Source organism: Thalassophryne amazonica, chromosome 14 (assembly GCF_902500255.1).
Source record: "Thalassophryne amazonica chromosome 14, fThaAma1.1, whole genome shotgun sequence".
Taxonomy (NCBI): domain Eukaryota; kingdom Metazoa; phylum Chordata; class Actinopteri; order Batrachoidiformes; family Batrachoididae; genus Thalassophryne; species Thalassophryne amazonica.
In genome coordinates this window covers 30,032,724-30,045,785 of record NC_047116.1, presented here as the reverse complement: position 1 = coordinate 30,045,785, position 13,062 = coordinate 30,032,724, and the positions used below count along the sequence as shown (strand labels likewise).

The window sequence follows — 13,062 nt, the reverse complement described above, 5'->3', positions numbered from 1 at the left end:
AAGGACACTGTGCAAACAGCACCCCCACATCTTGCAACATGGCAATGGAGTCTTTTCTTATCTTGCACCTTTACTGTGGAATTAGTCAGCCTATTGAGATTAAACATTCTAATTCTGCTGAGTTATTTAAACCAAAATTAAAGACTCATCTCTTCTGTCACTTGACAGTAACTGACAAATTTAGTTGCACTGAATTATTGCCTTTTCTGGGGGAGTGTTATAAGGACTCTATTACCAGCAATCATGTTAGCATTTTGTCTGTTAATTCACTGTTTAAAATGGTATTACAGTTCTGGTAGAGTCATTTCTCCTTTGTTTTATGTCCAAGATCTTGCTTGAACCAGATGTATCTGTGCGGGATCTACAGGTTTCTCTGCTGCATGTCGGGGTAGGTTCTTCCATCCATCCATTCATCTGAGATCCTTCCAGGAATGTAACACGTGTGGTCTACATAGGAAGTGTTGAGATCTGGAGTGTGCCTCTGGGTTAGCAGGCCATCATCTAAGCAACTGGGGATTGTTTTCATTAATGACTGATCTGGCATCAGTACAAACACTGACTCACCAACTGCAGTCCATTCTACTAGGACTCTGCTCATCTGGTCGTTCTGACCACTGTATTCTAAGTTCATTAGGGATGGGATGACTAGTCATAACAGTCGTCAGCTCAAACGGGTCATCTGTGCCTAGTAAATGAATGCAGGTATTGTCTTCATGCTAACTCTGTTGTATTTGTGATTTTGTGCTTAGATTTGTTCAAATAAATGTCACATTTGAGTTTCACCATGAAGATTCAAAATTGGCTTAATTCATTCAATGTCAAATTTAGTCGCCGAGTAGTCTATGACTAATGGTACCCAACTAGTCGTCTAGTGATTTTCATTAGTCGTCCCAACGGTAATGTTTATGGTTGGTTCACTGCAACATTTCTGTCTCTGCATGTTTGACCTTTTTTGTGCTTTTATTTCCTTATTTTGTTATTGCTAGTGTGGCTAAAGCAGATGGTCACCCAAGTGAGTTTGGTCTGCTTGATGCGTCTTCCTACAACCAAAAACACCTGAGGGACTTTGTCCTGACCACTGACACAGATACAGCCTGTTCCCAGTGTGCTTGTTTAGGTAGTGGGTAAAGTTATACCTTACTCGTGTGTAGAGCCTTGTTTGATTTGTTGCTGCGTACATAATTGAACTGAATTGAAAGTGAATTTGTTTTGAAACAGTGAATATACATTTTCACTGTTTCAAATGAAGTGCTAACAACTGCTCAATATGAATGCGCTGATTTGCACTCACAACTATGAAGAAGTGCCTCCTTGAGCATTGCGTGATTTATCTTGAGGTACCTTTTCGATGTCTTTAATGACCACACTGGCCATATGATCCATCAGAGGAGGACAGAGTACATTTTTACTGGTTAAGAAAGGGGCCAGATCTGACACATTTCTGTAGTTCAATTGGTCCTTTAGCCTCTGCAGTGTCTCCACGGTCTCCTTCAGCAGCACTTCCTCGAACCACTCCCCAGAAATGAAGTTGAGCTCCTTGAGCAGCAAATCCAGACTGACAGCAGCTTGCAGCCTGTCACGCCCGCAGGAGTTCAGGGACTGCAGCAGGCGTACGTACTTCCCAGACGTGCTGCGGTGATAGAAGCTGTCCCTGTCCAACCACTTGGTAACAGTAAATGCAGTGCTGCTGAGTTTCTTGAGCGTGCACTGCGGCAACACCGCATCTATGCGAGAGATAATGTACTCATCAGGTGGCCGCCAAGGAAACATGGGCAGAATACTGGTCAACATGGTCACTTCTGCGGGAATGACACTCCGTCGTAAAAAACTGAAACACAAAATATGATTAGCCTAGTTTTTACATCCCTTTGTGATGCAGAATTTATCATTCAGCTCAAAATTACACTTACTTCAACAAAGTGCTTTTCAGTTTTGCAAAGAATTCTGGGTTGTTGTACTCCAGCGCAAAAAAGACTTGGGTACATTTGACCACCTCCGCTGGCTTGTAGACATGAAGGTTCCTTTGGATCACTGAAGAAATCCTGGAAAATAATAGGATTTTTTTTTTTTTTTTTTTTGACACCCAACCAATGTGCAATTTTTGGGGAGCTGATGCAAATACCGATACTGGGCAAAAATGAATGATACTGATATATGTGCTGATTAAAAAAAAATAAAATGGCAGTGATTCCTAACGTTTCTTTATCAAACCCTTATGATGAAGAAATGTAATTGAGGCTTGATGTTTCACAGTTTAAATGTGAACTTTATTATAAATAACTATAAATATAACTAACAACCAACCAATGAATGTCACATTGCTGCCATGCTGCCTTCACTCTTGTTTGGCAGTTCTTGTGTAGAATTGCTCAGCATTTGCATATAATAGACTTCTGATCTACTAAGGCCACACCCAGATGGCGGCACAGTAATTACTTATCTATTGTCACTGTAAAAAACCCACTGTGACTCATAATGAATGGCAGCTGGTCATCTCAGCCATGCTTGTCAGAGCACCCTCTACAGGACAAACTACACAATTACATTATTTCCAACAACCAATGTGTTTCCTGCATTGTTGATTTTTTAGAAGTTTTCATACCAGCAAAAATAATGCCGATATCAATATGTTTGTGAAACTGATATACCGGTCAGGCTCTAATATTTTTCACACTACACTGGCTCTTTGTGTGCCTCACGACAATGGCACAGATAGGTTTGACAACTGGCATTTTGTAGCATTATCAATTTCAGGAAATATCTCATAACTGCATAAAAAAGAAGTGGAATTGAGCTTAAGAAAAATATGCTTAGTCATACCATAAACATGCTTCAGGTGGATTCTGACAGTGGTGGGCACAGCTAACCAAAAAGTTAGCTTCGATATCAGCTAACCAGCTAACTGAAAAGTGATCTTTTATGAAGCTAGGTGGGCAGTCAGGGCTGAGACAGTGCAGGTTTTCCTTGCAACCAATCACCTCAACAGGTGGGTTGCTCATGAGCTTCTCCCCTGAACATAAACACCTGATCATGAATGAAATCACCTGCTGAGGTGATTGGTAGTAAGGAAAACCTGCAGTGTCTCGGCCCTTTATGGCACGATTGCCCACCCCCGCAAACTACCCAAAAAATTATCGGAAGCTACAGCTAACTGATAACCGATAACTTTCAGTATTGTCTCCGGTACACGTGCAACTACTAACAAGCTGATTTTGAGTTTTAACCCCACGATCACTTCTGGTAGCGTCAAAGGCGACCACAAACCCAAACAATGAGTCATCACTTCTGTCTTTGTGCACCCTGCCCACTGCTGGAAGCTCCTGTTTACTACATAATCTTGCAACACACACACACACACACACACACACACACACACACACACACACACACACACACACACACACACACACACACACACACACACACACACACACACACACACACACACACACACACACACACACACACACACACACACACACACACACGCGTCATTATTCCTTAACAGCATATAGCAGTGTTGCCGTGAGGCAGAGGTCTTGGAAAATAAAGCAGTTTTGACTTATGGTTTTGCTTTATAAATCAAATTAATCCGGATAGAATAACTCCATTAATGTCAATTCTGTCATTTGTACAAAGTTAAAATATAACACATATCTTTTAATTTTGAATGCACTAATTTTGAAGTTTTGTAACAAACACAGACAGATGCCAAAGGGATTATGGGTAAAATGAGCTTCCGCTAACACTGATTGGTTGACTCATTCATTCTATGTAAAAACAAGTGAAGTTGTGATTAGACAACCGTCTGACGTAACCGGGGTCAAAATAAATAGAACACCGCCATCTACTGGGGCCCACACTCTCAGACCCTAACCCATAATTCTTTGAGTGTCATAGAGTTGCTGCAGTTTAAACAGCACAGAGAGAAAACACGACAACAATTGTAAATGAACATTATACAACCAAACTGTACATTTTCATTTCTTTCATCAGCTGCAGCAAGAGGCTGCAGCAACTCTCTGGTACACAAAGAATTATGAGATAGCTCAATACTTAGGGCGAATACTGCCATGAACACTACTGGCCAGGAAATGGCAGTAGAGACCCTGAAAACTTGCTAAAACAAATATTCCAAATAAGTAATTTGTGTCTGCTACGTTTAAGATGAGTGGAATGTAATAAATGCAAACCGAATTTCAGACAACTTATATATATTACTCTGGAACAAAGAGGACAGACAGTGTTTGACATAAGCAAGACATTAAAGAGCAAACAGGAAGCGACTGCAGCTCATGATTGCAACTGAAAATAATGGAGAAGCAACCTGAGCTTCTTCCGGCATTTTTACATAAAACAAACAATAACAACGTCTATAAACCCAGAGAATATATTCATGACAGTTTTAGGCTCAATACACAAAGAGTTTAATGCTGTTGTCCATGTGGAGCCTGATCAGAGCGTCTCAAATGTATTTCTCCTGTCGTGAATGTACTGAGATATGCACTGGAGACAGCATGTCCACACTAAAACCTTCAAAATTAGTGCATTACTTTAAAACTAAAATATATATATATCTGATATTTTCACTTTATAAAACTTCAGAAGTGACGTTAATGTAAATAACTTGTCCAAAATTAGTTTAGTTAAAATTTTAACCATAAGTTAAAACTGTATGCCTATGACTTGGGTGATATTGCCAATGAGTCAGTATGGGGTCAAAAGAAATGAGCTTTTTTTTCCCTTTTCTGTGACCAGTTCTCCTTTGTCTACAGAGGATAGAGTAGTTTCTCCTGGAACTAGCTCTCCTCTGTTTGCAGAGGACAGAACTGTACATCTACATACAAAACAGGTAGATACTCAAATCTTTGTTGTCAGACTTCATAAATGTTTGTAACTGTTAAGCTTTGGTCACCACACCTGCAAAAACATGTTAGCGGTCAAAAAATTATCAGACCAAAATTTATTGGAAGATAATTAGTCCGCTGATGGTTTTCAAAATTATGTGAAAAGGTAATCCGATAATGAAAACATTAGCTTTGATAATTAGCGGTTAGCAGATTAGCGGAACTGTGCCCACCACTTGATTCTGACATGCTCGGGTTTTAGAACATGCACTGGTGGTGCGTGGTACCATATCCACCACCATTTTCAACAGACCCAAAGTCATTCCAGTTGTAACCAAAGACTCTCCAAAGAGACCCGCACCAATCACATCCAGTTATATAGGTCTCACAACTATACACTAAAAGTGGAAGCACCAGGCCTTACAAGAACATCCTCCAGCAAAGATATCAACATCGCCAAACATGTCAGCCCAGCATCATTAGCCTCATAAGCTCTTCCCAGCTATCCTCCCTCAGCTTCACAGACATGAATGTCACTGCACAGATTAACAAATCTCACAACTTCCACACTTACACTACGTATACACACAATGTTAAAGGCTGAGTCCAGGAAACGATTGAAAGCCTGGACTGATTAAGAGCAGTCACAAAACCAAACACTTTGACTCCTCACTCAGCTACAGTAGACTGATATTCAACTTGCAACACCAAAAGGCTGTCTAGCTTTTTCACCATTTTAACAACCTTTACTACATTTAAAGTTGACTGACCTTGACTTAGTGCAGTGGTGTCCAAAGACATTCCAAGAGGGTGCAGGTCTTCTTTGCAGCCACTGACTCCAGCAGGTGATTTCAATGACAAACTAATCCCATCTGCTTTCTGGAATGTCATTGGACACCACTGACATAGTGGATGATGCTATGATCTTTGCTGAATGAATGGATACTCAGATCACAGCACTTGAGAAGTGGAGCAATGAATCAGAGTGTCTGGGTTTGCAATTGTCCAGGATGAAGACTAAGATACAGGCTTTCAATGACTTCCTGTACTCGGCCATCATAGGTTTGAAGGCTAAAGTGTCACACTTGCAGACATCCACTTATCTCAACAGTGATGTTTATATTTCTGGGTTCTGAGCATTTGAGATCGAGACATGCCGAGGAAAACTTGTGGATTCATGATGTGGCTGGACAGAACTCTTTGGCGATGCCAATATCTTTACAGGAGAAAAAAAGGTCCAAGTCTTTAGGGTCCTAATGTTCCCTGTCTTACAGTACGGTTGTGAGATTTCGATGCTACCCAGTGACCCATGGTGATGAATGGATAATGGAGTATCACTTGTATTGAGGGAACATCAGGTTCAACACTTTGGCAATGTGACACATTTCTCTGGTCATGTTCCAGTACATCGGTGTCTCAATGTTCAGTACCCCAGCAAGTGATGAAGACCAAGGAGACACCTAAGTTCTACCTGTGTCAGACAGATGGTTACTTTCGAGAAGTGGGGATGGACCGGTTGTCTGTCTGGGTGGTTGTCATGGATAACCCAAGGCAGTTTCATGATGTGGTGGATGCTTGATATGGGCCTTCAGCACATGTTCCCAGACATTACTGGATTACATTTAAGAAGATATTCAGCTCAAGGCAGTTACACACTTGGAAGCTACATCATCAGCTACTGCTGATCCTACACTGGCTTCTTCAGAATGTCTGACTATTAAGCAAAGTGGGTTGTTCGCCACCTGAAAGCATACCCAGGTAAAACTTCAGGAGTGGCAGCAGAAAAACTTTAAAATGCTCTGAAGCACCTGGCTGATCTCCTCATTTCCACTGCCACCAGACAAACAGGAAACTAACAGATAAGGTATACCTTCATTGAAATGCAGGAGTGCAGCAATGACAGCTTCCTTGTTAGTATATATATGTACATAATTCCTCATTGTGAGATGAGAGAGACCGAGAAACTCACTTGTGCAACAAGTTAAGGTTTCTGCTTCGAATTTTTTCAAGTGTTTCAGCTATATACAGGGCCTGGTGTGCATCCAGTTCATCTGCCAGGAGGGCCGTATTCTCCAACCTAAGAGGAATAAAAGGCTTAGTACACCAACAAGGCTAAAGGACTGGTTTAAACTCACTAATGATGAATGTAGAATTAGGAACAACAAACCACTGTCTGGTCTCTGGACTGGCAAGGGGAGCCAGACTGTTAAATAGTCTTGTAAAGGAAAAAAGATCATTGTTTGAGTCGATCAGTTCTATGAGCCTTTGTTTAACAGCAATCCTGAAGTCAGAGCCGGTGAAGTGCAAGCTCCGAAAAAGTGTTAAGATGAAGCTGATGTTCTCTGTGTCCATCAGACAAATACTGTGCAAGAAGATCTTGTTGCACTTCTCCAGCAGGGGCAGATGAGGGTACATGATGTTTCGCAAGAAGTGTACTACGTTCCGAGCAGTGCTGTAGTTCGAAGGATATGTGGTGTCCAAGAGACAGTCGGCCTTGCTAATGAGCGCATCACATAGACGAGGAGATGCCAAGGAAGATACACTGATCATCAGCGAACCTAGGACCCTAAAACACGTAAGTACAGAGTAAACACATTGTATGAGATGCTCTTGACGGTAGTTTATTTAATAAGATCTCTCTGATGACCTACCTGGCATCATTGATAGATGACAACTTCTGATCCACAATATTAGTTATGCGGCCCATTAAAGGACTGAGTTCAAAATGCTGATAACCGAGACATACAGCAAATTTAGACAGTGGTTCCATTGGTAACCTGCAAAAAACATATGGAACACAATAATCATTAATTAATCCACAGACAGAAAATTAAATCATTTTACTCAACTATTATGTACTATTATGTATCTCGTATTTTGACCCATAGTGACAATTTTCGCTTAGCAGCACCTAATGTGCTTTATTTTGAAATAATTTTTACTGTGTTACTTTCAGATGTGTTATCTCCAAGTCTGCCGTCACAGAGGAGTGCAAAACTTTCAGGAATATGAAGGCCCCACAGCTGGAAAAAAGCCTCACTGCTAGGGGTCTTCCCTGCAGTGGAAAACTATAGCTTTGTCTGCGAGTCTCACAGAGAAAGATGCAAGTTTATCCAATTTTGGAGAAGTGTGTCTAGAGTAGGGGTGTCCAAACTACAGCCTGCGGGCCGCCAATTTTTATTGACCCGCAGCAAATTCTGAAAATATAATTGAATATGGCCTGCACAAGAAGCTTGAGCTCAACTCTGTTGCACTTCTCAGTTTCAACACTAGATGGAGTCCGCCACAGAAAGGAAACAAAACGAAATTAAACAAAGAAAAGCTTTTACCACGAGTCACCAGAAATGGCAGCACCGAAAAAACGCAAAATAGCAAGTGAGTGTAGAAGATTTCAAACACGGTGGGAAAATGAGTATTTCTTCAAAGAAATCAATGGAAAGTGTGTCTGATTTGTAATGAAGACGTTGCTGTGATGAAAGAGTATAATGTCCGTCGGCACTATGAGACCAAACATCAGAGCTACACATCGTACACCGGTGCCGAACGAACACAGAAAGTCAAGCAAATGGCAGCTAGCCTGCAAGCTCAACAGCAGTTTTTTTTCGTGCTAACAAAATACAGGAAAACGCCCCAACAGCAAATTATGAAGTCGCTAAACTTATTGCCCAGCACAGCAAACCGTTTTCAGACGGTGATTTCATAAAGCAGTGCCTCAAAGTCACAGAAATAATGTGCCCAGAAAAAGTGCCGGATTTCAACAATGTGAGCTTATCCAGAAATACGAGGTCTGTTAGAAAACTATCCGACCTTTTTATTTTTTTAAAAACTATATGGATTTGAATCATGTGCACTTGCATCAGCCAAGCTTGAACCTTCGTGCGCATGCGTGAGTTTTTTCACGCCTGTTGGTTGCGTCATTCGCCTGTGGGCAGGCTTTGAATGAGCACTGGTCCACCCCCCTCGTCGGATTTTCATTGTCAGGGAAATGGCTGAGCGATTGGAGCAGCGCTGAATCAAATTTTTCCAGAAACTGTGAGACACAGCCAGGTGGAAACCATTCGGAAGATTCAGACGGCTTTCGGTGAGGATACTCTCGGCGTCACACAGATTAAGGAGCATTACAACCGGATTAAAGATGGCCCACAGCAGCGGAGGGCGCGCCGCACTCCGAGCGGCCTTCGACAGGCTGAAACGACCAGATCATTTCCAAAGTGAAGGCTGTGTTGATCCGAGACTTCGTCTGACTACCAGAGAAATTGCAGAAGAGGTGTACATCAGCACTTTTGCGGCACATTCCACTGTTACAGGAGATTTTGTAATGAAAGACGTGTGGAGGAATTCGCGCGTCGGCACGGAGCCGCAATGGCGCACAACAAAAAGCACGTCCGTGTTGGAAGTCTCACAGGACAAGTTGTGACATGCCCAGCTGTTACACAATTTCTCGAAAACTCACCCGACTGAAAAGCCACCGAAGGCCGTCTGAATCTTCCGAATGGTTTCCAACACGGACGTGCAGTCAGATTCTATAGAGACTTTCAAGCTCAGACTTAAGACGCACTTATTTTCCCTTTCATATGGCTAGCATACTGGCATAGTATGGTACTATGCTTTCTACCATTTTAAATTCATTTTATTAGTAAAGAGAGCAAGCCGCGGACTGAACTTTATCTAATATCTGGGTCTTTTAGTGAAGCTTAGGACTAGTGGCTGGCGATCACCTTATTATTTCTTCTGTTTTTCTTGTTGCTAAATGCTGATAAATTATCCTGTATTTGTTGTCTTCCTGCCCCCTGATTCTGTTTTTTTTCTCTCTGTTTAGGTGCAGCTCCATCCAGAGATGGGTGTGGTGTCTTCTTCTGCAAGCCTTCCGTCCTGGACACCAGCATGGACTCCCAAAATCTTCTGTATTGTCTATTGTGTCGGTAGCATGGCCCAAGCAAAGGGTCACCCCTTTGAGTCTGGTCTGCTTGAGGTTTCTTCCTCAAATCATCGGAAGGAGTTTTTCCTCGCCACTGTCACCTGTGTGGTTGCTCTGGGAGTTGGTTAGACCTTACTTATGTGAAGCGCCTTGAGGCACCTTTGTTGTGATTTGGCGCTATATGAAAATAAATTGTAACTGAAACTGATATGCTAAGTTTTTGTGATATCCTTCTGACAATGAAGCAAGAAAACAGACAAACAAACATCAATCAACATTTAACCTCCTTGGAGGAGACTGTAATTGTCATTTACGGTACAAACCACAAACAATGTCAATGTAATACAATTATACCTTTCTAGTCTCAGCCAGGCTTCTGACACCAACTGCTGAATAACAGAGTTGTGAGGCTCAACAGCCAGCCTGAAAAGGAGGAATTTAAAATGTTATTCTTAATTATTTCACAATTCTATATTGTTAAATGGTAAAGTGTCTGTATCTTAAAGTACCTGATGAAACTGTAAAGCATATCAACCAGCATAAAATCATCCATAAGGTCAATTTTGTTCTCTGCCAAAACCTGAAGGGCCAAGAACTCTGGGTGGTTTTTGATGAGTGCCATAGTCCTGTGCATGATGGGCCTAGTTTTCTGAAACTGCCACAACATTCCTACCGCACAGTTGAGATGGTTCACGGTAAACTTGCCCTTGTTCTTGCCCACCATGTCAAACAGCTGATCTTCAGCAGAGCACATCTCTAACTTCTCCATAACCTGATCTTGGTTCAGGTTCACCGTACTCCCATGAAGGAGCCTACGAAGGCAGGCATTTGCGGCCCGGAGCCGGAACATAACCACACACCAGGGTCCAACAAAGAGACTGCAAACTCAATGTCCAGCCATCAACGGACTTCACATTCACAACCGTGCAAGTCTGCAAGCAGCATATGATCGTGGAGCTGAGTCAACTGAAGAAAATACAAACAAACATTAATTTACCATCTATCCATTTTCTATACCCGCTTACTCGAATTAAGGGTCACAAGCAGTCTGTTGCAGGGCCACATATAGATAAACAAACATATTCACACCTGCATACACACCTACGGACAATTTAAATTTCCCAATCCACCTAACATGCATGTCTTTGAAAGGGTAGCAAAAGAAGTCACCCCACTGCGACCTCGCCCCAGGTGAAGTTACCCTGCTTTTTCCATCAATGAGCTTTTTACCTTACAATTACAACCCCAATTCCAATGAAGTTTGGACGTTGTGTAAAATGTAAATAAAAACAGAATACAATGATTTGCAAATCCTCTTCAACCTATATTCAAGTGAATACACCACAAAGACAAGATATTTAATGTTCAAACTGATAAACTTGATTGTTTTTGTGCAAATATTTGAAATGGATGCCTGCAACACGTTTCAAAAAAGCTGGAACAGTGGTATGTTTACCACTATGTTACATCACTTTTCCTTCTAACAACACTCAATAAGCGTTTGGGAACTGAGCACACTAATTTTTGAAGCTTTGTAGGTGGAATTCTTTCCCATTCTTACTTGATGTATGACTTTAGTTGTTCAACAGTCCGGGTTTCCGTTGTCGTTTTTTGCGCTCCATAATGCGCCACACATTTTCAATGGGCGACAGGTCTGGACTGCAGGTAGGCCAGTCTAGTACCTGCACTCTTTTACTACAAAGCCACGCTGTTGTAACACGTGCAGAATGTGGCTTGGCATTGTCATGCTAAAATAAGCAGGGATGTCTCTGAAAAAGATGTTGCTTGGATGGCAGCATGTGCTGCTCCAAAACCTGGATGTACCTTTCAGCATTGATGGTGCCATCACAGATGTGTAAGTTGCCCATGCCATGGGCACTAACACAACCCATACATCACAGATGCTGGCTTTTGAACTTTGCACTGGTAACAATCTGGATGGTCTTTTTCCTCTATTGTTCTGTCTGAGTTATTTTCATTAGTTACTTCCTCTAAACCGTCAACATGTCTATTAGACCCCATTCCTACCAGGCTGCTCAAGGAAGCCCTACCATTAATTAATGCTTCGGTCTTAAATATGATCAATCTATCTTTATTAGTTGGCTATGTACCACAGGCTTTTAAGGTGGCAGCAATTAAACCATTACTTAAAAAGCCATCACTTGACCCAGCTATCTTAGCTAATTATAGGCCAATCTCCAACCTTCCTTTTCTCTCAAAAATTCTTGAAAGGGTAGTTGTAAAACAGCTAACTGATCATCTGCAGAGGAATGGTCTATTTGAAGAGTTTCAGTCAGGGTGATCATATCATGCATTATTATCATACTACAGAAACAGCATTAGTGAAGGTTACAAATGATCTTCTTATGGCCTTAGACAGTGGACTCATCTCTGTGCTTGTTCTGTTAGACCTCAGTGCTGCTTTTGATACTGTTGACCATAAAATTTTATTACAGAGATTAGAGCATGCCGTAGGTATTAAAGGCACTGCGCTGCAGTGGTTTGAATCATATTTATCTAATAGATTACAATTTGTTCATGTAAATGGGGAATCTTCTTCACAGACTAAGGTTAATTATGGAGTTCCACAAGGTTCTGTGCTAGGACCAATTTTATTCACTTTATACATGCTTCCCTTAGGCGGTATTATTAGACAGCATTGCTTAAATTTTCATTGTTACGCAGATGATACCCAGCTTTATCTATCCATGAAGCCAGAGGACACACACCAATTAGCTAAACTGCAGGATTGTCTTACAGACATAAAGACATGGATGACCTCTAATTTCCTGCTTTTAAACTCAGATAAAACTGAAGTTATTGTACTTGGCCCCACAAATCTTAGAAACATGGTGTCTAACCAGATCCTTACTCTGGATGGCATTACCCTGACCTCTAGTAATACTGTGAGAAATCTTGGAGTCATTTTTGATCAGGTTATGTCATTCAATGCGCATATTAAACAAATATGTAGGACTGCTTTTTTGCATTTGCGCAATATCTCTAAAATTAGAAAGGTCTTGTCTCAGAGTGATGCTGAAAAACTAATTCATGCATTTATTTCCTCTAGGCTGGACTATTGTAATTCATTATTATCAGGTTGTCCTAAAAGTTCCCTGAAAAGCCTTCAGTTAATTCAAAATGCTGCAGCTAGAGTACTGACAGGGACTAGAAGGAGAGAGCATATCTCACCCATATTGGCCTCTCTTCACTGGCTTCCTGTTAATTCTAGAACAGAATTTAAAATTCTTCTTCTTACTTATAAGGTTTTGAATAATCAGGTCCCATCTTATCTTA

At 41.3% G+C, this 13,062-nt stretch overlaps 1 protein-coding gene across 2 annotated transcripts in view; it reads right to left on the bottom strand.

Moving 5' to 3' along the window:
• Positions 1-13,062, bottom strand: part of fastkd1 (FAST kinase domains 1) — a 33,590-nt gene that overhangs the window by 5,899 nt on the left and 14,629 nt on the right. For both annotated transcript variants that reach the window (XM_034186367.1, XM_034186368.1), the window contains exons 2-8: positions 10,275-10,731; positions 10,120-10,188; positions 7,499-7,624; positions 7,015-7,413; positions 6,817-6,924; positions 1,911-2,042; positions 1,342-1,828 (exon numbers count right to left, since the gene is read on the bottom strand). In XM_034186367.1, coding sequence (XP_034042258.1) covers positions 1,342-1,828; positions 1,911-2,042; positions 6,817-6,924; positions 7,015-7,413; positions 7,499-7,624; positions 10,120-10,188; positions 10,275-10,615 — 1,662 coding nt within the window. In that variant the 5' untranslated portion in view covers positions 10,616-10,731. The remainder of the gene's footprint in view (positions 1-1,341; positions 1,829-1,910; positions 2,043-6,816; positions 6,925-7,014; positions 7,414-7,498; positions 7,625-10,119; positions 10,189-10,274; positions 10,732-13,062) is intronic.